Here is a 25,829-nt window from a genome sequence, read left to right as displayed (position 1 = left end):
CTTTATTCATATGTGGCCTTGTGTCCTATAAAGACTTTTTTAGGATCAAATTGTGGTGAAAACTTGGAGAGCGCTTTGAAGAATGATACCGCTAGACCCTTCGAGATGTACTCGAATACTTAAAAGATCTTTGTAATAAATATAAGAGAAACATATAGCATTTTAATATTGGGAAAGAATTAAGAGAAGACGATTGTATGAATGGACTGATTGACGTAGTTGTTTTATTGAATAGTTTCACTTGGTCATGTTAGAAGATATGTTAGAAGATAAATGGCAAAAATTGAAGTACTCATCTGGGTCATTATGTTATTCTTTATCCTTGTGTCAGCTCAGTGGTCTATCCCTAGCGTCCCATAAACACACGCTCAGGCAGGTGAACCTAAGCAATGCTAATTTATTAGGAGCAAAAAGACAGATTTACAGAAGTTGACTGCCTCTCACACAGGAGAGGTTGCTAATGGGGTCTAAGCAGGTAGGTTACAGTATAAAAGCATTCTAGGCAAGAAAGTAAAACAAAGTGAAACCACAGTGCAGTTCCCAGAGAATCGCAGACATAACATCAGTGATAAACCATACACAGGATTTGCAGCATGCGAACAAAACCTTGACTAGCAGCCAGAACCTGGCCTTGACAGGAAGCCAGCCTCTGGCCTGCAATTGCCAAACTTCTATTCCAAAGGTGGCAAAGACCTGACAGCTTGTTTTGTTGAATAATGTTTTTCTTTTTTTAGTATTAACTTGATACAGATATAATTTAATTTATAATGGAAGTGGGTTGTAAATGGTGCACTTAAGTTGTAATACACTTTATATTTAGAGAGAGAGATTTCCACTTCATGTTTTATGGCCATCTTCAGACATGACAACTAATCATGTCACTATGGGAATGTATACTGGAAATTCGTGAGCTTGCACACCATCTCTGCCCTCCCCTTGCACCTGACTCAGAAATGGAAGACTTCGGCATTTGCACCAAACTGTCTGTCATTGCCTCTGAAATCTGGTTTGGTTACAAACCATGATTCCAAACAACAAACTAGAGAACAAAATATAATTTGTGGTTCAGACATAATAAACAACTATGGGGTTAGATTCAGAAATGCACAACTGGGGAAAAATGTATTTAGTGCAGTTCCATTTGCGCAAGCAGTAGCGCAAGGGCTGCAGCAACACACAGCACTTCCATATAATTTTTAATAGAAGAAAGTAGAAGTGCACATGGAGCAAATAGAAGTGCTCATGGAGCAATGGCATGTACAACAGATGGTTTACAAAATTCCATTTAGTTTGCTTTGGAAATTGTGTCTAAAGAAATGCTGTGTTCTGTCTTGCACGTGCAGAAAAGACAGTATGGGTATGATCACTTTCACTTAGCGCAAACAGACAAGAAGGTCTAATTGCAGCGCTTCCACTTGAACAGGGACTGTTGCACAGATTGAAATATTCTGGGAGATACAACCCATGGATTGGCTGCAAATGTGGAAGTCCTCCACTTCTGATCCATGTGCACTAAAGGAGGGAGTCCATAAGCTCAAGGACCTCCCAATCTGATTCTCATAGTAAGAAGCCGTGCTTTGGCATATTTCAATGCACCCTTCCTCTTCTATTTTGAGTTACTGCAAAAATGCAACTCTTCTTCTCAAGGAGCTGATCTCCTTTTTTCCCCTTATTGCATATTTTGCATATTCATATAGTTTTGGCTTCCCCACGCTAGAAACAGACATTTTCTAGATAGTAACGCAAATGTCTGAAAAGCCAGCTCTGGCGTGGCAACTTTTCATTGTTTTAATTATTATTCCCTTTCTCTAGAACGCTTGCCATTTTCTATCAGAGTCTTGCTGGAGGCCGCAGTCCGCAACTGTGACGGGTTTCTCGTGAAAAAGGATGATGTTGAAAACATTTTGAATTGGAATGCCATGCAGCACAAAGCCATTGAAGTGCCCTTTAAGCCCTCCCGGGTTATCCTGCAAGATTTCACGTAAGTGATAGAACAATAAAAAAAAAAACTAGGAATTTTTCATTATAAAATCACAGTCATTTTTTGAAGAGAAGAGCATGTAAAATGACTTGTAGTCTTATGCTTAGGGAGACTTTGTAAAACAAGGATGAATAGCATGATTCATGTCTGCAAATGATGGTTCCTGTGGCAATTTACATCCTGTCCTGGGTTAATGCTCCAGCAGCAGACACCAAAAGGTCATGTGCCTGCTAATGCTCAGATTGGTTTTTAGTATAACATCCCAACTGGATATCATCGGCGAGTTGTGCTTCCCTGCTATGAACCAATGCACACTGAATTCACCAGGAACTGTCACATGACCTCTTAACACATGCCAAAGCCGATTGGCTGAGTATTTTTCATCAGGAGCTATGTTCTGAGGGGGTGATGCTACTGAACAGTAAAAGTGATCATTCAAGGGAAGCACCTATGGAAAACAGTTTCTTTCATTGTGGTCTTAAATCAGTGCTTCTGTCTAGTGTGCTGAGGTTCCAAAACTGGTTCAGACCAGACTAAAGTGGTTCCCACAATAAGCATCACCGCTTGTGTTGTTGTTGTTTGAGAAAGAAAGGGGCAGAATTGCGTAGAGATGGGTGTATATTTCATATTTATAAGTTTCCATATCAGGTTAGATTATAGTTAGATTATAGTTGGGTTGAAGATCCCTGAAAATGGAAGACTGCCACTTTTAGTTTTCATAGTAATAAATTAAGTTCAAATAAGATTAAGAAGGCTTTGAGCATGCTTTGTTTAACGGTAGCATCTTTACTTGATAGATGATGTTGCTAATTGGTGGTCTGTTGATCATAAACTTTCCCTGTGTTCTTAACCTATCAGTTACATGTTTCTTCTTTTTTTAATTCGACACCTTAAATGCTTGTTGTCTTTGTTTATTCTTGCCTACAAAATTTGGTGGCAGGCCTGTGTTTTTTGTAGTGTGTAGCACTGCCCTTATTGATAGACCTTCAAAAAGTGCAAAACCCAGTTGCAAGAGACTTTTAAGGTACAAATGCCATCTATCCCAAGTTAGCAGACACTTCCCTGAAATAATCAAACCTGTGCGGAAATAATAAAATAAAAACTAAGGTGCTTTTTAATCAGAAAATAAAATTATTTGGAGATTATTTGTGTTCTGAATAGAAGAGTTAGTATTAAGACATTGGAGGCTTGTGGTAAAAGCAAATAATATTTGACAAAATGCAAATCTAAAGCTAATAAATTAGTTGCTTTGTGTGGAGTCCGTTGCCTCCAAAATGGAGTTTGCAAAAAACTGTGCTGGGTTAGATAAACAGACCTTTAGGTGAAATAGTAACTCATTGTACGTCATTTGAATCCAGAGTTTGCTGTTCTTTGACCTTTAGACCTGGAAAATGGCAGAGAACATTTTTGATGGCAGTATATTCAGTGGTTGTTTCAGACTGCCAACCCTTTTCTACAAATAGCTCTTAAATCATGCGTTTGGCCAGTCGACACTTCTTGTACCTAAAATGCACGTTATTTAGAAAGCCTATTTAAAATGAAATTTAATAATATTATTCTGCTCTTCCCACAATCATCATAACTAGTCAAAGTTAGTAAAGGTCCAGCATAGACTGAAGCCTGTTGACTGTGTGTTTTCATAATAAATAAGTGGTGCTGCAGTAGCGCTTAGAGATGCCCCACCTCCCCAAAGAATCGACCCATCCTGTTATGAAGCAAACCAGAGTATTTATTGTGAGTGATAAAGTTTATTGTCTGTGGCCAGAGGCCATCACAATCTACCATACAAAACAAAGCAAACCAGAGTATTTATTGTAAATTTCATACAATTTAGGTCCAGAGACATTAACTGACAGCCATTTTATCAAACCTCTTGCTGGTCCTTCTTCCCAGAGTCCACCTGGAAGCATTCACTAGTTAAAATAAATGACCAATATTTCAAGAGGCCCATGCATATATACTGGAACTGGACCTTATTCTTATTAACTTGTTTTTTTTATATGCAGCTGGGTGGGTCCCCTGGTTCTTGAGATGGGGTTTTGGAGGGAAGTTACAACTCAAAGGAAGTACACATGTTCCAAGAATGGCCCCGAGCTTGAAGTCATAATGTCAAAACTGACAATCTTGTGTGGGATTATTTATGATGTTTCTGCCACGCTCAAGAAGTTTGAGTTGTTTTCATCATACTTGAATCCTCTATAATTATCACACCCTACTGTACGTTCCTTGTAGATAACAGCATTGGAGGGTTCCCTGCATTTAGCCTTCATAGCTGTATTTACATCTCTGAAACAAATCAATTTCCATGGGTCAAAATATGTAATTGAGGTAGACTGAGAAAGAATCCCATAATTGCAGGCTGGGGGTACCCTGAAAATTGTCCTGTCCTGTTCATCTGAAGTAAAATTACCAAAACGCAGCCAGTCAGTTAATCCATTCATTGCTGGTCTGAGTGGGGAAGGATGAAGAGCTCAGGGCGGCCAGCCTAAATTGCTGCCAATTCAGAGTGCCAGACTCAAATTAATTCATGGCCCAAATTCACCACACAACCAGAAACCTTTCATTCCCCCCCCCAAAAAAAAAGATGTCAGTTCCGTTCAAATGAAATGTGTTCATTTTCCCAAGTCCTCTTGCTAATGTTCGTCTCTCATAACTGTTTCAGTCCCTGGTATAATAGGAAATATCAGGCAAGGAAATGCAGTGGCAAGATGGGGCAGGGAGACAAAAAGGGCTTTACAACGGGTTCCATATCCAAAGCTGTCTGCCCATCCCACCCACTCAATAGCATGGAGAGGGCGAGGGAAGGAATCCCATTTTCATCCTGATTGTGCGTTACCTCAGCCAGGTGAGCACTTGAAAACTCCAAAGAAATGAAAGAGGAGTTCTGCTGTGGGCACCGGCTCCCCAAATTTCATACTATTCCACTGTTGCGCCTCACTCTCCAAGCTATTTACCATTCAGCTCTGAAAATTTAAAAAGAATAAGTGAAAGGATAAAGGGGCTATGATCTCTGCCTACTAAGACCATCATTTTCCTGAGCCTGGCAGCAGAAGACTTATGTGAAGTGTGACACCCATCTTGTATGTCAGGGAATACGTTATGAAACTTGCTTGTTTAAAACCTCTCTCCTAAAGGACCTGAGGTTGGTTACAATAAAAGCAAAGAACCTGTAGAAAACCAAGTTCCAGGTAAACAAATCCTGAGCCTTTTGGATGCGGCAATTGCATTTGGGAGTGGTGGAGAAAGTTCAGTTGATTTTTGCTTCCTGTTCTCAGTTCTTATCCATCACACCCAAGAAGCGTTCCCTCCCCCCTCCTCCCCTCTCTGTGGAGAAGCTCCCAATATAGATTGTACATTTACAGGGAGGGCATGCAATAGTCTCAAGCATAGTCAGTGTTCCCTACTCTCATTGTCCTGTCCCAGATATCTCTGTGGACCTCCATTATACTACAGAGTCAACTGCCTCTCTTCTTTAGTGTCTACTTCTGTTTGGTGTGTGTGTGTGTGGGGGGGTATCTTTCCAATCCTGAATCTCATTGGGGCATGAAAGCACTGCTCGTCCAGGGGGCTGCCCCCAAATACAAAACTCTAGAATTTAGTTGGTTCATCCAGTCGGCACAATCAAATGGTAATCTTTTTTTCCTGGAGGGTACGACTTCAAGCTTTAGATGGCGTGGGAGTTGCATGTAGTAAATACTGCTGCATGTAGCAAGTGCCCAGGTCAGGCAGCAGGATTCAACCTAGCTATCTTCTTGATATACTACATATTGGTTTTCAGTGAACAGGGAGACTTTTTTTGTGGGGGAGCATTCAGATATGCACACACTTACACATGCATACTTGCACATATACAAAATCCCTACAACATGAGGTGGTACAATTTAAGAAAACTGTACCACTAGATCTCGTAGACACCGATGTGTAAATGTTGTCGTCTTTTCTCCGAGAAGTAATTTAAAATGCTGTGCAATGAAAAGCCGATCCTTGCAAGCTGGGACAGAACAAAGACAGTGAAACCTGTTTATATTCCAAGGAACTGGCATATTTATTTCTTGCGGCTAAAGGAAAAACAAAAATCTATTGTAGTGTTAGAATACAGGACAGAGACAGCCAGGATTTGGGGTTTCTTTTCCAAGCCTGGCTTTATCTTGTTGTGTGGTCTTAAGGAAACCAATAGCTTAACTTTTCTAAGTTAAGTAAATCTTTCCAGATGGGTTTGGGTTGTTTTAGTGAATCCTAGTGAAGGTGCTTTATAAATAAATAAATTTTATTTGCGGCTAGTAAGCCAGATAAAACAGGTAAAACAAAATGTATGTTGAAATAATTGGGTTGGATCCAGACTAAATTTTCCAGCGACAGAATAGGAAGTTCCTACGTCTCTCCTCTACCTTCTTTACACATCCCAATTTGCCCCAATGCCATTCTTGAGGGTCCCCTATCCTTAGGGTTGCCAGTTCTGGGTTGGGAAATACCTGGATATTTTGGGGGCAGTGCCAGAGGAGGGTGGGGTTTGGGGAGGGGAGGAACCAATCCCATAGAGTCCAATTGCCAAAGAGGCCATTTTCTCCAGGTGAACTGATCTCTATTGGCTGGAGATTAGTTGTAATGGAGATCTCCAGCTAGTACCTGGAGGTTGGCAACTCTACCTATCCTCCAGGAGCAGCATTTCAGGACAAACACTAGTGGAACGGGGCTGCGGGGGGAATATTTTATTCCACTGACAAACATGCCTTCTCTGTGTGGAAAATTTAGCCTGTATGCAACCATTATGTAAATAATGAAATTGCCTTTTAATAATTAGAGTTATTTTACATGACACAAACTATTTAATTCTTCTCCGAAAGTTTACCTTGAAGAGTATATCCCTTCTTTGACCAGCAAATCAGCTCAACTAGCATGCCAATTAAAAATCATGCACTTTTTATTTCCATGCCTGTAGGGCTGGCCTGCCCTCATCTGGATGGCCCAGGTTAGCCTGGTCTCATCAGATCCCAGAAGCTAGGCAGGGTCAGCCCTGGTTAGTACTTGGATGGGAGACTGCCAAGGAAGGCCAGGGCTGCTACACAGAGGCAGGCAATGGCAAATTACCTCTGTTCACTGCTTGCCATAAATCAGCTGTGACTTGCTGGCACATTCCACCACCAAGGCTGACCTATGCAGAATTCATTATCTGGATTCCATTTATGTAGTGGGGACCAGTTCTTGCTTCAAATTACTTATAATAACTTGGGCATCAAATGTGACTTGATATGAGAGGTAGAATGGAGAGCCTGTAGCAAAACCAGAAAATAAGTTCCTGTTAGGGCCATCCAATGATTAATTATGTGTATTTTAATCATATCTGTGGATCCTTGTCTTGTGAAGTCTCCTTATACTGAATCAGACTCTTGGTTCATTAAGGTCACTATTGTCTACTCTGACAGGCAGTGGCTCTCCAGGGTCTTAGGTGGAGGTCTTTCACATCACCTACCCACCCAATCCTTTTAACTGGAGATGCTGGGGATTGAACCTGGGACGTTTCTGGATGCCAAGTAGATGCTCTGCCACTGAGCCATAACCTCCTTCTTGTCAATTAAGATCTGATTTAGTGATCCCTTAGGCAGCAGGTCGTTCGTCCTGTTCATCCATGGTTCTAATAATGTATGTGTTGAAGACCTGCTTCTTTTACATGTGTATTGCCTTTTCTTGAGGTGTTTTATTGCTTTAATTGGCAATGATTATTTATATATAATTAAATCTGTAAGCTGCCTACGGCATGATTTTTTTAAGAAGGAGGAACAGACAATCATAAATAAATATATCTGCATATTATCAGGGCTACAATAAGGGGAACTTTGAATAAAGTGTGAAAGCATAAACTGAATAAACCAAGGTGAAGCCCATTTTTTAGAAAGGCAGACAATCTAATGTCTTTATTTTTCATTTACTTTTACCATAATGCACAAGAATCAAAATAGACATTAAAAATAAAGTGGTTTCTTAACTCTAGTATTCCTCCCAAATTATTCAAGCACAGCTCTACTCCACTGATGTATTAAAAGGGCTGCCAACCTCCAGATGGGGCCTGGAGTTCTCCTGGAAGTATTACTAATCTCCAGACTACAGAGATCAATTCCCTGGCAGCTTCAGAGGATATAATATATAATATACAGGGCCAGTGCTACCATTAAGGAGAACTAGGTGGTCGCCTAGGATGCAGACCTCAGAGGCGCGCAGAACTGGCCTGAGGGACACAGTTTTAGACCTATTAATTTCTTGAAAAAAATGCAACCAACAATTTCTATTTTTTATTTTAAGACAACATAACAGTGCTATGGAATATAATTAATTATAATGTCTTATAAAACATTTTGTGCTTATATTTTTCTACTGGACATCTGTTTTTGAAAATTGGTTAGCAATGGGGGTACACAAGTAGTTAGTCTTGCCTAGGGCGCAAAAGTGACTGGCACCGGCCCTGATAGTATACCATAGATTCTAGATGCAATCCCTCTCCAAATTTCCCCCCTCCACAGTCATCACCCTCCAAATCTCCAGGAATGTCTCAGGCTGGATTTGGCAACCCTATATATTAATGAAGGTTAAAAATGTTGCAGACCTGGTTTCCGCTGTCCAACTTAATTCCTTTTAAGTAATGAAATCAATGTTTCATGTGTTAACCTAAATTATAGAGAACACATCCTGTGTACACAGTTCACAGTGGGTAGCCGTGTTAGTCTGTCTGCAGTAGTAGAAAAGGGCAGAGTCCAGTAGCACCTTAAAGACTAACAAAAATATTTTCTGGTAGGGTATGAGCTTTCGTGAGCCACAGCTCACTTCTTCAGTTACACAGTGTAAAACTAGTAACTTTATAGAATGGAGCCTCACAACGATGTGCCTCTAGCGTTCTGGACATCTGCGTATTTTTGGCCTAGTATAATTACTGATTTTTGCTTTGATATAAGATCTGACTTGCCTCCCTTTGTTGAACTCTTGCATTACAGAGGTGTCCCTGCAGTGGTTGATTTTGCTGCTATGCGTGATGCTGTGAAGATACTAGGTGGAGATCCAGAGAAAATCAACCCTATCTGTCCCGCTGATTTAGTCATTGACCATTCCATCCAGGTTGATTTCAACAGGAGGTAAGTCATTGCCTCAAGCATTCTTTGGACTCTTGCATTACATTATTTTCGATTGCCAGTGATCAAGGCCTTTATCTAAAGATGTTGAAGATTAGCGAAGCTGGGGTATGTAAACAGTGAACTTGAAGATGGAAAGCGGAGCCATTTGTGATATCTCTTATAATTCAGCTTTCGATAGCCAACCTCCCCACCCTCAAAAGTGCAGTAGCCTCACACACAGACACAGATAATTCCTTTATCAACGACTTATATCTTTACTGTTTCTTTGGAGTTGAGTTTCAGAGCCTGTCTTGTGGATAAGGGGTCTGCTAGTCAAAGAGGAGGGCAAGCCAACAATTCCACTGTGTAAACCTAATCGGGTCTTTAGATCCTTTCTATAGTGTGTGTACCTCACTTACACTGTTAATGTTTCTTATCAATGGGTGCCATACTGGACAAAAAATTGAAAATTGTTTGTCAAAGATGACTGTCTGAAAATAAATTTGCCAACAGTTTATTTCATTTATATCATGAAACTGTCTTATAATGAGTCAGACATAAGAACATAAGAAGAGCCCTGCTGGATCAGGCCAGTGGTCCATCCAGTCCAGCATCCTGTCTCACACAGTGGCCAACCAGTTCCTCTGGAGGTCCAGCAATGGTGCATAGATGCTGAGGCCTTCCCCTGATGTTGCCTCCTGGCACTGGGATTCAGTGGTTGACTGCCTCTGAATGTGGAGATTCCCCTTGGTCACCTTGGCTAGTAGCCACGGATGGACCTATCATCCATGAATCTATCTAATCCCCTTTTAAAGCTGTCTCTGCTGTGGCTGTCACTACATCCTCTGGCAGCGAGTTCCACATTTGGTCTCTAGTATTGCCTGCTCTGACTGTGTACTCTCTAGGGTCTTAAATAAAAGGTTTTTCACGTCACCTCCTAAATCATCTTTCACTGGAGTTGCTGGGTCTTGAACCTAGGACCTTCTGCATACAAAATAGATGCTGTATCACTGAAATATATCCTGGTTTATGATAGCAATCAAAGGGCTACTGCTTGTTGCTTCATGCAAATGGTGAAAGATACAGCAGTATTTCTGATATAAAAGGAATGTGTGGTATGTTTTTCACAGCACTTAACAGATTTTTATAGATCAGCAGTAGCATTACTTCCCCGCAACCTACCCCCAGTGGAATGCTTATTGCTTTTAATTGATGTTTAAGAAAACTTTCCATTCTTTTGACGTAGACTCTGCCAATATACCTGCATTCAGTGTGGAATTAGCCCTTGAGCCAGACAGTAGGAGTTACTCTGAAAGCTGCTTAAGCTCTCTCTGTTGCTTGTTTCTAGCCCCCCCCCCCCGATGCAAAGTAATTAAAGTGCATGAAACAGCTGAGCTAAATACAAACCAAGTTTTGTTTCTTTTTTGCCCACACACGTTGGCCTTTGTGCTAGAGATCCTGTTGAAGTTGTTGTCGCTGTGATATCAGTACGTATTTTCTTGTTATTTTGCAGGCCAGACAGTTTACAGAAGAATCAAGATCTGGAGTTTGAAAGGAACAAAGAAAGATTTGAGTTCTTAAAGGTATAGGAAGGAACCCTTGGCTTTTTGCACATGAAATTGGAACGACTGTGTTGCCTCAAGGGCTGTCAACAGTTGCTTACAAATATTGGGAAGGGTTTTGAGCAGGCATAACCTTGGAGGCAGAGCCTACTTAGATCCTTGGCTTCTTGACTCAGGGCTGCGGCTCAATGGAAGAGCGTGTGTTTTGAATGTAGAAGGTCCCAGGTTTAGTCCCTAGTGTCTCCAGTTTAAAAAAAATGATCAGGTAGTTAGTGGTGTGAGAGCCACTTCCAGTGGACAATAGTGTCCTTGATAGACCAATAGGCTAACTCAGTAGGAGGCAATTTCATGTGTTCATGTGATTTTTTCATTCCTCATCACTGTCTGACAGGACATAACTTTCACGAATGGACAAGGGAAGCACTGCCTAATTGGCTGCGACCCTCCATTTTCATACGTCTCCCTTTTCCCTTTTGTGTTTCAGTGGGGATCCCAAGCCTTCCAGAACATGAGGATTATTCCCCCAGGCTCTGGGATTGTCCATCAAGTGAACTTAGAGTACTTGGCCAGAGTGGTCTTTGATCAGAAGGGATATTACTATCCGGACAGTGTAGTGGGCACTGATTCCCATACCACCATGATTAATGGCTTGGGAGTGCTCGGCTGGGGTAAGTACCTCTATCTGGAAGGCTGCTGCCAGTTGGATCGTAGAGGGCTATACGGGACAGTGGTCTGATTCACTATATTGTGGCTTTGTGTATACATAAAGGCTTGCCATCTAAGTCTTCCTTTGTGTGCAGTTGCCCTAATGTGTACAGCATCCCATGTCAGTAGCTCAGTAATTTAGCACAAACACTGTGTGTGGTCAGAAGCTTTTAGATCTACTGCTTGTGCACTGAACACCATTATGGAGAAGAGCTCTTTGGCAGTGCTCACAATGAGTATGGTAATCTTTAAACCAGAGCTGGTGCAGCTGTCATGTGGACACTCTCTTTAAGGCAGTTATGGAATCAGGAATGGACAAAAGGATTGCACACCCCTCCCTCTTGCTTGTTGTCTCCTTTGAGCAAATCTCACTCTTTCTCACTGCTTCGTGGTGTCTAAGGGATGCATTGACCTGATGTTCACTGTCAGTAAAGTTAACTAGGATCAGACCCTGGTTAAGAATCAGAGCTTGTACAGGCAACCAGACTACTCCCAGTTAGCCATATTCACCTGCAGGAGTAGCACTTCCAGTCTCAATGTTTTTTTAATCCGTTAACTGCCTTGGTGAACCTGACGAGGATACAAAGGGTTCATACTTGGGGTGAGGGAAGACCCGAATTGGCTCCATACACTTTGCCTCAGGTTCGATCTGTGTGTGCACGGGAAAACCCGCTGGAAACTGGCCGGCCTCCTTCTGCACATGCACTCATCAACGTCTCCCTCCTCACCGAGAAGCGCGTGACCCCGACGTCAAAGCCCAAACCTATTCTCCTCCTCCTTCGCCAGATGTTAGGAGCATGTACAGCAGTGCTTTCTCTCTCCCTTTTTCATTGCCTATTATCATCATCATATTCACCTGCAGTAGCTTCAGCTTCATCATCTGCATCTTGCCAGATCCTAAGGATGATTTGGTAAACATCCGGTGAGTAAAATGTGTGAGGGAATGAGTGGTGAAGTGGCTGCCTACATGATTTGCCTTTTGGTGTTTAGCACTGACAACATATCCCTTGATTGCACATAAGGTAGAAAAGATGGCACTTGCTCTGGAGGCTTATGAGACCCAGACATCTGCATTGATCTCATGTGGTCTAGTGGTAAGAGTGTCGAACTAGGATCTGGGAAATCCTGGTTCAGATCCTCACTCTGCCATGGAAGTTTGCTGTGTGACCTTGGGCCGGTCACACACTCTCAGCCTAATCTGTTTCACAAGGTTGTTGTGAGGATAAAATGAGGAGAATGATATAAACCTCTTGGGGTTCCTGATGGGGAGAAAGGTGACATATAAATGAACTAAATAAATTAACCTGCAAAGGTTAAGGTTTGATAAGAAATTATTGCTTTGGGGCAGTTACATACTAACTTGCCACATTTATTCCCTTACAGTTGTAAACAGAGTTACACCTTCCCAGGATGTTCATGGACATAGAAGGGTGTAACTTATTTTAGGATTGTGTTGACAATCCCAAGAACTGTCCCATCCCAAGAACTGCAGTCATGCTGCAGGGTATTTCAAACCAAGCTTCAACAGTAAAAGTGTAATGAGCACAAAATGGCAACCCACCAAACAGTTTAAACCTCGTGAAGATTAAAACCCAATCTAAAATCCCACTTAATGCCTGCCTAATCTAGCATTTAAAGAGAACCCAAAGAGAAAAATCAGACTCAGCAGATCTGGCAAACCAAGCATTTAAGTCTTGTCTGATGTCAGATGGGATTTACTTTCCTTAAAGGTATAATGCGGTTGCCTGGTTAGTTAGCAGGAACTTTGGCCAAAACACCCTCCTCACTTACAGCAATGCTTGTTGCAATTTAAGTGTCATAAAAGTACAAAATCACCAGCTGTAGACAAGCATGGCTGGAAACCATAGCTGCCAAGAAAACTGCAGTGCCATTGTTAATCTGCTTTGCTCTTATCACTTGCTTGTAATATTGTTGTTCATCAGCCTTCTTCGGCTTTCATGTTGCTCTTGTCTGGATGCATGGGAAGAAGAGAGTCACGTTAACACCTGTCTTGTTGCTGTTTAGGGGTTGGTGGCATAGAAGCAGAAGCAGTGATGCTGGGCCAGCCAATCAGCATGGTGCTTCCTGAAGTGATTGGCTACAAATTGACAGGAAATCCTCAACCGCTTGTCACATCCACAGACATTGTGCTCACCGTTACCAAGGTAATAACATAATCTGACACCTTGACCAGCATTCATACCACTGTTGCCCATTTTCTAGGGGTGTGGTCTTCACTGCCTTCCAGCCATGGTTTTGGATCCAGCTTTAATAGGCCCTAACTAAAGCTAAAGGTAGTCCCCTGTGCAAAGACCAGGTCATTACTGACCCATGGGATGACATCACATCCCGATGTTTACTAGGCAGACTGTTTATGGGGTGGTTTGCCATTGCCTTCCCCAGCAAGCTGGGTACTGATTTTACCGACCTAGGAAGGATGGCAGGCTGAGTAAACCTTGAGTTGGCTACCTGAAACCGACTTCCGTTAGGATCGAACTCAGGTCGTGAACAGAGCTTTTGACTGCAGTACTACAGCTTAACACTCTGCGCCACGGGGCTCCTTACTAACCATCATTAATGGAGTGTTTCATGTTTGGATGAGCACATGAACCATTGTTAGATGATCTTAGTAACCACTGAGGCAGTTTTGATTTTGGACACTTTTGTGTCATGTGGGATAAGATTATGTCAAATGATACTGAATGTGTTTTTTTAAAAATAATCTGTTGCAGAATCTACGCCAGGTGGGGGTTGTGGGTAAATTTGTCGAATTCTTTGGGCCTGGGGTCACTCACTTGTCCATTGCCGATCGAGCCACCATTTCCAACATGTGCCCAGAGTATGGAGCAACTGCAGCCTTCTTCCCTGTTGATGAAGTTAGCATCCAGTACCTGGTTCAGACAGGTAAGTGCCAGGGTCGTATCTGAAAGAGCAGCCATGTTCAAGTTGAGGTTTGGTCACTGCCTGGATGGAAGATGTCCTGAGAACCCAATATATTCCGTCAAGTTCCATTTTGGAAAAATGGCAAGGTGTAAATATACTAAATCTGGATTCCTGGGAACGAGAGATGAGCTTATGCATAGCTCATTGATTTAACTCCCACTCAGGCAAGCTAGTGTCTTTAACAGTATGCTTTGTGTGTCTTGGCAGAGAACTAAAATATTGCAGTTGTGGGCACTTTTAATCCATTGATTAGTAAACCAATTGCATAAATATTCATATTAATATCAATAATTATTGGGAGTGGAAAAAGTTTTTTTCCCTTTGATATTAGATGATGCATTGGCAACTTCTAAGAAAAGAAATTTCTTCCACTGTAAGAGTGAGTGGGAAAATTCATCTTCTAGGATGGTGCCTAATATCTGCAGTTTTAATAACCTATTTAAAAGGTTTTTTAAGAGTGTTGCCCATTTATTTCAATGTTTTTAGGCTGCTTTTTCCCCAGAGGGACCCAAAACAGCTTCCCCCCCCCCCAAAAAAGCTTCCAAATTACAAGGACAAATATACAAACCAATCCAGGCTGATTGCAGGCCCCAGGCCAAATGCCAAGGGCCAAAAGCCCTTTGCCTTCTGCCCTTCAGCTCGTACCCAAGGGATTGCACCTCTAGCCCTGCCCAGGTTAAATACCTGAAGAAATTAAGACATTAATCCAGGACAGTTTTTTCAGTTAGTCAAAATGTTTGAATTAATTAACCTGTTTATTAATTTGAGTGGTTTATTCCTGTGTTTTAAATGTAATTTAACTGAGTAGTTATTTCTGTCTGCTTTAGGCCGCGATGAAGAAAAGATTAAGTATATAAGAAAATACCTTCAGGCTGCAGGAATGTTTAGAGATTTTAGTAATACATCACAGGACCCAGATTTTACCCAGGTAGGCTTTTCTTAATCTTGTAGCTTTCTGCTCCTTTTTAGAGCTTCCTTCACAAACAGCCTTTGTACCATTTCATTTGATATGAGAAAGAACACTGAATGTAGTGTTAAAAGTGATCCTTGTTTTGGAGTTTGATGCACAGTGATTGTGATGAATAGTCAGCTCCATCTGTGTGGTTTTCTGAGAATCTTTTGCCTCATTTTTTTTAAAGTTACATTTCCAGCACGGTTGCAAAGTAAAAGTGAAATCATGTCATCTGAAAGATTTAGGCCAGGTGATGAATTTAAAAAAAAATCTAGCCCAATGTGCATTGCCTGGTAAGAATGTCAGAAGTGCCTTATTGGATCAGATCAGAGGTCCATCTGAGTCCAACATACTGTTACCCTCAGTGGCCAGGCCAAGGATTCTGCAGAGTTTATAATTAGGACATAAGGACAACTTTTCCTTTTTCTGCTCCCAGTATCTGGTAATAAGAAGTCAAAATCTTGCCTGATACACGATTAGCAATACTATGCCTCTTTGTCAACCAGAATCGGAATCTCAGTCTTCTAAGCATCTGTAATTTGTCAAACCAAACACAATTCAGCTACATTAAAGTGGCAGGTTGCCTTTTCTTTTGTATTCAGCTTCACAGAACTCTCCCGTGTGGTATGAGGAGCCGGGCTTTATCCCAGCTCCAGAATCCTTCCTCTGGCAAAGGCCTTGTCCACAGGGGCTTGATTAAAGAGTCCTTACATTGCTTCTGGTTTGGTTTGAAAATGGAACAGCATTGCTTAAAAATAAATCAGTCCCAAAGCTCTGTGGATATAGGCGTCGTAGGTGTTCTAGCTTACCACTCCCCACATGGTGTCTGAGGGAATCAGGGTGGCCCCCAGGGTTTGTTGCTTCCAAAGGGTCTCAAATGGAATAATGGGGGTGGGGAGGGAGCTTCAGATCACTTACTATCAGCTGACTGGTTAGCAGAGTGCTGAGCACATCCTGGCCAGATTTGTCATAGCCGTGCGCCCTAATCTTGACCACAGATATAGGCTTTCTTGACTCTGAGCTTGGCAACTTTTTTCTTTTGGAAACAGAAACCAAGCAGCATCAGCATGCACAAAGCAGGGGTGATTATTATTTTTTTGCCAGTGCAGCCCTCCCTCCCCACCGCCCCTGGATGCCCCCCTCCAGCAGGAGCAGCATTTCCAAGGATATTTCAGGCTGGAGTAGGAGGGGGAGGCAGGGAGGTCACAATTCTGGGCATGGAAGTCCTTCTGTGCCTGGACATTTTAGCCAAGATCCAACCCATAGTTGTGATGAGGGTAGAATCTCCCCTCCACCTCTGGTACTATGTGTCCTATGAATCACCCAGGAGAGGGGTATGCACCTTGCTTTCCCTGAGGGTTTTGGGGTTTTTTTGGCAGTATGTAAGCTCTCTCTTTCCCATAAGGTGTCTCAGATTCACACCCGCCCCGCCCCACCCATAATAGCATGCTACTAATATTGATAAGACTAGTTTGGCTGCATGTGTCTGTATCTTTAAACGGAGATCAGACAATTTAAGGAGGATAGGTCCATCACTGGCTATGAGCCATAATGACTAAATGGAGCATCCATGTTCAGAGGCAGTAATCATCTGGAGAATGCCAGATCTGCAAAGCAATAACAGGGGACCAGTTTGGGGCTCCATCTTTTATTTGTGGACTTCTTAGAGTCATCACACAACACAGTAGACCAGATGGACAACTGGTCTGATCTAAAATGGCTGTTCTTATGTTCTTAAATTTTGACATTAAGGCACGTTTTTTCAGTTACTTTGCTGAATTAGAGCTTTGCAAGCAATGTGGAAGACAGGGCCTTCTGTCTTTGGTTACATCTCAGAAGGTTTTCTGTTTTTCTTCAACAGATTGTGGAGTTGGATTTGCAGACCGTCATGCCTTGCTGCAGCGGCCCAAAGAGGCCCCAGGACAAAGTGGAGGTCTCTGAGATGAAGAAGGATTTTGAGACCTGCTTAGGAGCCAAGGTAAGAGCTATTCTAAAACTGCAGGTGCATTTAATTTTCTTGCAAAAGAGAACATAGCCTCAGACTGTCTCACTCTAGTATGTATTTTTGTCTGTATTTCATGTAGATGTTTATACCCCATTTTCCCCCCAGTATGTCATCTTTTGTTTTTATTGTATTGTTTTTACATTTTGGTAATCCACCTTGAGTCTCAGCAAGAAAGGTGGGCTATAAATGAAATAAAATAAAATAAATTGTTTCTCCCTTCACTATACGAGTGCATAGCATGTATATATGGCATATCTTATGTGTTAATGTACGTAATGTGGGTTACAAAGAATATGTACAGGTTTTCTGCTGGGGCAGAGCAGTCCTGTTCCATGGAGAGTTAAATCAGCCATTCTGCTCAATGAAAATTACCAGCAGCTGACGCAGCCCAATTTCACTGTCTATCTCTTCTTTATTTAACACCAGTCATTGCAGTTCTCAATGTTTCTGTGTTTGCTCTTCCCTGCAGCAAGGTTTTAAAGGCTTCCAAATTGCCCCCGAGCATCACAGCAACCGTGTGAAATTTGTTTACAATGACAAGGAGTTTGAACTGGCGCATGGATCAGTTGTGATTGCTGCCATTACCAGCTGTACCAACACTAGTAATCCATCTGTAATGCTAGGCGCAGGTAAGTGCACCTAACTCATCTGGTGCCACTTTAGCTCCATTTGAGATGTGAAGGTGGGGAGAAAGGTGCAACGTTCCCTGTGGAAACATTTGCACGGCAGATTCTCTGAAGACCCCTTGTTCTGTTCTTTAAGTTTCCAGAGAAGGAAATCCTGAGGGCAGGGGACAGAACCAAATACAGCATTGCAGTTAAGCAGTAGCTTAGTAACCTGTGGTGAATAACACTTTCCTCCAAGTGTATCGGCAGCACAACCCCATGAGCCTTGCAGAGAGCTATGGTGTATGCAGCACCTGCAGCCCGCTTCTGTTTTTCTGATTGAGAATCATAATGGAGCACAGTAGCCATGCATCTGTTTCTCTCTCTCTCCCTTCCCCTTTCTTTTCTGCCACAAGGGGACTAAGGAAGACACATAAGACTGGTGATAGCTACAGTGCCTTGCTCCAAACAGTGCAGTGTCTATAGTGAACTGAAGATAATTTCTCTGGAGCAGCAGGAATGTCTTCCTAATCCATTTAGTACTAGTCTGACACTCTGTTTCTGCTGCGCACTCATCTCCCACCCAAATAAGAAGGATCGTGAGCTATGTATGTATGTGCCGCTAAATCACAACTGACTTACGGCAACTCCAGCAAGGGGTTTTCAAGGCAAATGAGAAGCAAAGGTGGTTTGCAATTGGCTTCCTCTTCAGAGTCTTCCTTGGTGGTCTCCCATCCAAGTACCAACCCTCCTAAGCTTCTGAGATCTGATGAGAATGGGCTTATACCATACCATTCCCCATCCTGATCACAGACTAACAAGTAGAATATAAAATAAAATCTTATGGGTTGAACTCAGTGACTCCTTTTCAGTAATACTTTGTCCAACAGAATTCCTCTGACAGAGAAGGACTTAGCTGGAGGGAGTCTTGGATACAACTCAGCCAGTGCAAGGAAGTCCAGCCTTTATCTTATTAAAGTACAACAGGGGTGGGGAACGTCAGGCCCGGGGGCCGTATAAGGCCCGCGAAATCATTTGGTCTGGCCCTTCATGGGTCCTGGCAGATCTCTAGCTCAGAAGGATGCTGCCCTGCCTGAATCTCTTGGGCCCAGCTGGGGACGGCAGAGCTCAAAAGCGAGTCACTCTATGTGGCAAACACTTGAAGCCGTCTCCGGTCGTGCCTCTTGACTAAATGTCTGACCAAATATAGCAGGCTAATTTTTAAGGTGATAATTTTGTATGGCCCGCGAATGATGTTATAAATATCCAAATGGCCCTTGGCAGAAAAAAGGTTCCCCATCCCTGAAGTACAACAATCCACTCCCACCATATAAAACCAGAGGCAGTTTTGAGAAAAGGCATTGTATTTTATACTAGCTTTTTTGACCAAAAATGGTTCCTAAAGCAACTCACATGAATCAAGATCTAATGCTAATGACAACTGATGTTAAATACAAAACAATGTCAAGGAAGGGGATCTTCAGCTGAGCATTCAGGCACAAAGGAGAGGTGCTCAACTACTTCCTGCCGCCCACTTAAGATGGCCTCATCAATTAAACTGATGTTCTACGTGATGGCTCCAGAAGGGCTTGCTCCAGATCTGGTTGGTCCTTCACGTGGTAGATACAGCTTGATGCAGCTTGCTCCACTGTTAAGAATCTACTTATTCTGAAGCTAGTGCCTGCCCTGCATCCATTCCAAAGTTCAAAGCAATATGTAACACAAGCCTGTATGGAACATTGGTCCACTCACACCTGATCCTGGAGGCCGTTCCTTTATCCTAAGCACTTGAACATCACAGAGGCTGATTAAAACCTCTCAAGCCAATGACTGAAATTCTAAAATGTTTGTGCTGACCATCTCAACCAATTCACTAAACAAAACTTCCAGGAGTGAACTCTACTCACATCAGTCTGAAATAATCTCAGAGAGCAACACAATGCCCTTCGTACTGTTTTCTCTGTGTTCCTTGCCTGCTTTATGGTGCACTTCCAGTGTGTTCAGAGTATGCCATAAAGCACTCAGTCTTTCTACAAGCACTAAACATTTTTCCATTGCAACATCATTTGGCAGAGCTTGGCCGCCCAAAGGTTCTCTATAGGCAACTCGGCTCCTTCTGGAAGAGTTCTACTGATTGACTGAGCTGAGATAATTTAAATCTTAGCTCTGCATTGCCTCACATTTGTTGAGCACATGTCTGATCTTGGATCCTTCTCTGGGTGTATCTGCTCTGTAAGAGGTTACATCAGATTTTGTAGCTGGTCAACTCTTAGTTTCCCCCTAGAAACTATAATGCCCAGGGTTCCCAGGAATGACTGTTAAAAGCAACTGATCTCTGAAAAGTGAATATGTCCTCTCAGTTCACATGTGTTACACCTGACCAGTTGTTGCAGTTAAATATGGATGAGATTCTGTGGAAATGTAGTGGTTAAGAGCGGTGGACTCCAATCTGGAGAACTGGGTTTGATTCCCCACTCCTCCACATGAGCAGCGGACTCTAATCTGGTGAATTAAGTTGGTTTCCCCACTCCTACACATGAAGCCAGCTGGGTGACCTTGGGCTAGTCACAGTTCTCTCCGAACTCTCTCAGCCCCAACGGCTCACAAGGTGTCTGTTGTGGGGAGAGGAAGGGAAGGAGATTGTAAGCCGGTTTGAGTCTCCTTTTAAAAACGTAGAGTATATAAAAACCAATTCTTCTCCTCCTCCTATTTCTTCTTTGAAAAATTGTATCTGGTATCTGCCATAAGCTCAGAGAACTTCCCAAAACATTTAAAAGGTACAGGCATCCATAAAACAAGCAAATCAATAGAACAACAATGGTCTAGTCATAACACAAGCTCAGCAGAATACCCATATCATTTAAAGAAAATCCCCTTCTGAAACAGAAATGTGCCCTCTGGACAGAAATCAGGGAGGAATATCAGTACGTCTCTTTTGGAAGGCTGTTCCAGCAAGTGGAAGTGACATCTAAACAAAGATACAACCATTGTACAGACCTGTCTCAATGCCAGCACAACTGGCCACTGGGCTGACTAAGATGTCACAAAGGCTCGTATCAGGAGATATAGTACTTTGGGTCCCAGGTTTTGAAGCACATTAAAAATCTAAACCAGCTCCTGGAATTGAACCTGGGGAAAAAATGAATCTGTTTTAAGATCAGTTTTAGATGTGCCCAGCAATCCATACCAGTTAAAAGCGGGCTGCTGTGCTGTGCACAACTTGACACTGCCAGACTGTCTTCAAGGGCAGCCCCAGGTAAAGTTCATTACAGTAACTCAATCACAAGGGTAGAGAAGCAGGGGTTCGTGTAGCCAGATTGGGGAAATGTACATCCAAAAGCCTTACTGACTACAATACTTCATATTTTCTTATCCAGAACATCGGTACTTTGCTATCCAGGGCTCAAACACGGTAAAATTAAAAAGTCCTCTTTTACTGTGGCTTGGACTCAGAACTCTTAGGATTTGTACTATTTCGTGTGTTGTATCATCATTCAAAAATGTGGTGACTTAGTGGGTCACATATAGTGCTTGCCAGTGCCAAATGTTGTTAGTTCTTACCCTGTTGTTTCCAGGAGCCTAGAGGTCTTAAGGGACGCCACTCGGGTGGAGTACCAGAAGAAGGGTCGAGATTCAACCTCGGGCAGTTAAAAAGGGATCTAGAATAAGATCTCCATCTGAGACATTGAAGAACCTAGGTCAGCCAGGGTAGATAGCATCCGGGGTCTCAGACTAATGGTCTGATTCAAAAGAAGCTAGCCAAACATTCTAAATGTGGTAAAGATGAAAACAAATGCCTTGCAATATAGTGAATGGGTTCAAATCAGCATGTTGTTTAATACTTTTTTCCTTCATGTAAAGCATCATTATATGTTTATTGTCATGTAATGCCGTGGTTGTCTTTTTTTTTTTTCAGGATTGCTTGCAAAAAAAGCTGTGGAGGCTGGCCTGACTGTGAAGCCATACGTTAAAACTAGCCTTTCTCCCGGAAGTGGGGTGGTCACTTACTATCTGAGAGAAAGCGGAGTGATGCCTTACCTTGCTCAACTAGGGTATGCGATTTTTCTTACTCTTTGGAAGGCTTGTTTGATTGTGCTTCAGGATAGGAGATAGTTCCTCAATTGGGGGGGGAAAGCCTGCGGTTTTTTAAAGTGTGTGTATGTAATCAGAGATATGTCAACGTGACTGCTAATTGCGAATAGCAATTATTTGTTTATGCCATCTGCATATTGGAACTTACCTTGGGGTCCTCTAGCTGGGGGAAGATGAAAAACAATGTTGCACTTACCTGTAACTGTTGTTCATCGAGTGGTCCTCTGGGCAGGCACACAAGGGATCTGTGCATATGCAGGCCAGCCACGGAGAGATTTCAAAATAGAAAGCTTCTAGAAGGGACGACTCCCCTCCCCCCTCACTCGTTTCCTGCCCGGCAACAGCTCTTCCCGCCGCTGCATCAGACCAGTGGTCCATCTAGTCCAGCAACCTGTTTCTCATTGTGGCGAACCAGTTGCCATGGAGGGTCAACAAACTGATAGGAACATAAGAAAGGCCATGCTGGATCAGACCAAGGTACCATCAAGTCCAGCAATGTGTTCACACAGTGACCAACCAGGTGCCTCTAGGAAGCCCAGAAACAAGACAACTGCAGCAGCATTATCCTGTCTGTGTTCCAAAGCACCTAATATAATAGGCATGCTCCTCTGATCCTGGAGAAAATAGGTATGCATCATGACTAGTATCCATTTTTACTAATAGCCATGAATACCCCTCTCCTCCATGAACATGTCCACTCCCCTCTTAAAGCCTTCCAAGTTGTTTATAGAGGCTAAAGCCTTTCCCAATGTTGCCTCCTAGAACTGTTACTCAGAGGCTTGCTGCCGCTGGGGTGGGGAGTTTGCTTTAGTCTAAATATGGTGGTCTATAAATATGTAAATAAATACGTATAACAAGAAAATAAAACCACCACTGAAAACAAGGATTAAAACCAAGTAGCTGACAAATACAGATCTCAAAAAGGTATGATTTTTATAGTTGGTTATCGTTCAACAGCACGGCCAAATGATGATCCTGTGTGTGTGAATCAGACTAGATTTTGCCTTTGTTGTCTTTCTTTAATAATAAAAATGAAGGAAGGAAGATAGACTTAGTTATTCACTATGGAGGCTTGCACACCCATCCATTTTGCTTGGCCCAGGCTGGCCCGATCTTGTCAGATCTTGGAATATAAGCAAGGTCAGGCCTGGTTAGTACTTGGATGGGAGACCTCCAAGGAAGTCCAAGGCCACTATGCAGAGGCAGGCAATGGCAGAAACCACGCCTGAACATCTCTTGTCTTGAAACTCTATGGAGCTGCCATAAGTTGGCTGCGACTTGACAGCACTTTCTACTGCCAGCACTTGGCAGCATACACATAAGTGCTGTTTCATTACTGCAGTAAAGTCCCACTTCACACAATTGGTAGCTGAGGAGGTAAAAATGTTTCTCAACTGTACCTCTCCAGGTTATAGTTGGGGGACTGCATTACTGAATCTATGCCTATTTTTTTTAAAAAAAATCTTTCCATATACTAATATGTCAGAAAGAATGTTAGACTAGAACTCCTTTCCCCTGGCTTATATTTTGGATGTTCCTTTCTTTATAAAAAATAATAATAACTTTGTGCACATTCAGTCATGAGGTCCCTACTTACAGGATGAAGATGTCTAGTCCGAAAACAGTTTTACTGTATTGTCTGACATGAAGTAGGCCTGAGATAGGTATGGATAATTACCCTCGTTTTGTCAACAGAAATGTTCAGTACAGAGCTTCAGAATACCTTCTGCCCCATGTTCCTTCCACAGTGGCCAGTACTGTGTTCAGTTTTGGGCACCACAATTTAAGAAAGATGTAGACAAGCTGGAATGTGTCCAGAGGAGGGCAACAAAGATGGTGAGGGGTCTGGAGACCAAGTCCTATGAGGAAAGGTTGAAGGAGCTGGGTATGTTTAACCTGAAGAGGAGAAGACTGACAGAGGATATGATAACCATCTTCAAGTACTTGAGGGGCTGTCATATAGAGGATGGTGCCGAGTTATTTTCTGTTGTCCAGGAAGGTCGGACCAGAACCAACGGGTTGAAATTAAATCAAAAGAGTTTCCGTCTAGACATTAGGAAGAATTTTCTAACAGTTAGAGCGGTTCCTCAGTGAAACAGGCTTCCTCGGGAGGTGGTAAGCTCTCCTTCCCTGGAGGTTTTTAAGCAGAGGTTAGATGGCCATCTGTCAGCAATGCTGATTCTGTGACCTTAGGCAGATGATGAGAGGGAGGGCATCTTGGCCATCTTCTGGTCACTGGGGGTGTGGGGTGGGGAGGCAGTTGTGAATTTCCTGCATTGTGCAGGGGGTTGGACTAGATGACCCTGGTGGTCCCTTCCAACTCTATGAAATGCAAACTTCTCAGTAACATTTTGGTACAGGAGAGAAAACATGGACTTTAGGTACCGATGTGACTAATTTTATCCTCTGTTTGGAGGATGCTGTTCTTGGCAGTTGTGTGATTTTTTTTTAAAGTAGGAACCTCTGGTAACTCATTTCATGATCTGCAGGTTTGATGTGGTGGGTTATGGATGCATGACCTGCATTGGCAACAGTGGACCTCTGCCAGAATCTGTTGTTGAAGCCATTACTCAGGTACAATTCAACTGTTAAGTTGTCTTCTGTACGGCTGTTTGTTTTCTTAGGAAAACGTTGCCCACCTTTATATTAAAACTGCACTCAAGGAGGCTTACAAATACAATTTAAAATGACAAAGCAAAAAGCACTACCCTAGATTTCCTCAGAATAAGTATTGGCAGCATAAGTACAGTCACAGAAAACAGTGGTTTTAAAATGGCAGCATGAATATAATAAAAACCACAAAAAATAAGAAGAAAAAGAGTTGGGTTTTATACTCCATTTTTTTCTACCTTTTTAAGGAGACTCAGACTGGCTTACAATTGCCTTCCCTTCCTCTCCCCACACCTTGTGAGATAGGTGGGGCTGAGAGAGTTCCAAGAGAACTGTGATTAGCCCAAGGTCACCCAGCAGGCTTCATGTGGCGGAGTGGGGAAACCAACCCGGTTCACCAAATTAGAGTCTGCTGCTCCTAACCACTACACCACGCTGGCTGTAGGCTACTGGTAGGAAGAGTCAATCAAAGACAAAGCATGAGAAAAACAAGTGAGCATCTTGTTAAGGAGACAAATCAGGTCAACAGATACCAAATGTCCTCCAGGCAAGACAAGCTGGGGCATTTGAGGCCAAAGACCTCAAATAAATTGAATTAGCTAATACAGTTTTTTAAAAACCTAAAACTTTGACATTAGAAATGGATCCTTTGAACCAGTCCAGGATTCGATGTTGTTATACGTCGTTCTTTGGAGGTCTCTGTTTTCTGACAACAATACTGTCATTGGCAACTGGAGATTATACGCAGTAGGAGCAGGTTTCAACTGTTACTGTTCTGCAGTCTCAGGATCTTTTTGCTATTTGAATTAAGGCAGGCCTGTATAACTTGTGAGTTCCCAAGAGAGTTGCCAACAACTCTGGGGGAAAAAATGACCTGTCCCTTTAGTAAACTCTTAATGGGATGTTACCAGATAATATTATTTCCCTCCATGTCATGAAAAGCTTCAACTGCCCATTTCCACACATTAAAGGCACAGGATATTTTTCTCCAGGCCTATTGGCAACAGTATCTCCCAACCTAATGTAACCTCTCCCCCTCAAAGGAGCTTGAAAATTCTCCTGTATGAGTGGCATTCCTGGGGCTGTCAAAACAGTCTTTGTCAAGCTCCTGGCAAAACACAGTTACATGGGTGTGGGGGTGGCAGTCAACTTAGTGAGACATTGATTACACAGACCTCCAGAAGGCAAACTCATCTTCTAATCATCTATTATACTAAACTGAGATTTGAACTTCTGTTAACTAAGTACCACTACCTGTTTAGCCTCCACTTGTC

General features: G+C 42.5%; 1 protein-coding gene across 2 annotated transcripts in view; it reads left to right on the top strand.

Annotated features, from left to right (window-relative positions):
- The window catches only part of ACO1 (aconitase 1), a 187,532-nt gene that overhangs the window by 148,402 nt on the left and 13,301 nt on the right, over window positions 1–25,829 (top strand). The window contains exons 2-12 of one of the 2 annotated variants that reach the window (XM_056848226.1): window positions 1,813–1,981; window positions 8,965–9,102; window positions 10,595–10,664; window positions 11,128–11,311; window positions 13,374–13,513; window positions 14,081–14,252; window positions 15,119–15,219; window positions 17,105–17,221; window positions 17,718–17,877; window positions 21,770–21,905; window positions 24,435–24,519. In XM_056848226.1, the coding sequence (XP_056704204.1) occupies window positions 1,813–1,981; window positions 8,965–9,102; window positions 10,595–10,664; window positions 11,128–11,311; window positions 13,374–13,513; window positions 14,081–14,252; window positions 15,119–15,219; window positions 17,105–17,221; window positions 17,718–17,877; window positions 21,770–21,905; window positions 24,435–24,519 (1,472 nt within the window). The remainder of the gene's footprint in view (window positions 1–1,812; window positions 1,982–8,964; window positions 9,103–10,594; window positions 10,665–11,127; window positions 11,312–13,373; window positions 13,514–14,080; window positions 14,253–15,118; window positions 15,220–17,104; window positions 17,222–17,717; window positions 17,878–21,769; window positions 21,906–24,434; window positions 24,520–25,829) is intronic. The other variant, XM_056848227.1, reaches the window with a different exon arrangement.

This window comes from Euleptes europaea, chromosome 4 (genome assembly GCF_029931775.1).
Source record: "Euleptes europaea isolate rEulEur1 chromosome 4, rEulEur1.hap1, whole genome shotgun sequence".
NCBI classification, from domain to species: domain Eukaryota; kingdom Metazoa; phylum Chordata; class Lepidosauria; order Squamata; family Sphaerodactylidae; genus Euleptes; species Euleptes europaea.
Note: the sequence above shows the minus strand (reverse complement) of the source record. Positions and strands in the feature narration are given on the sequence as shown.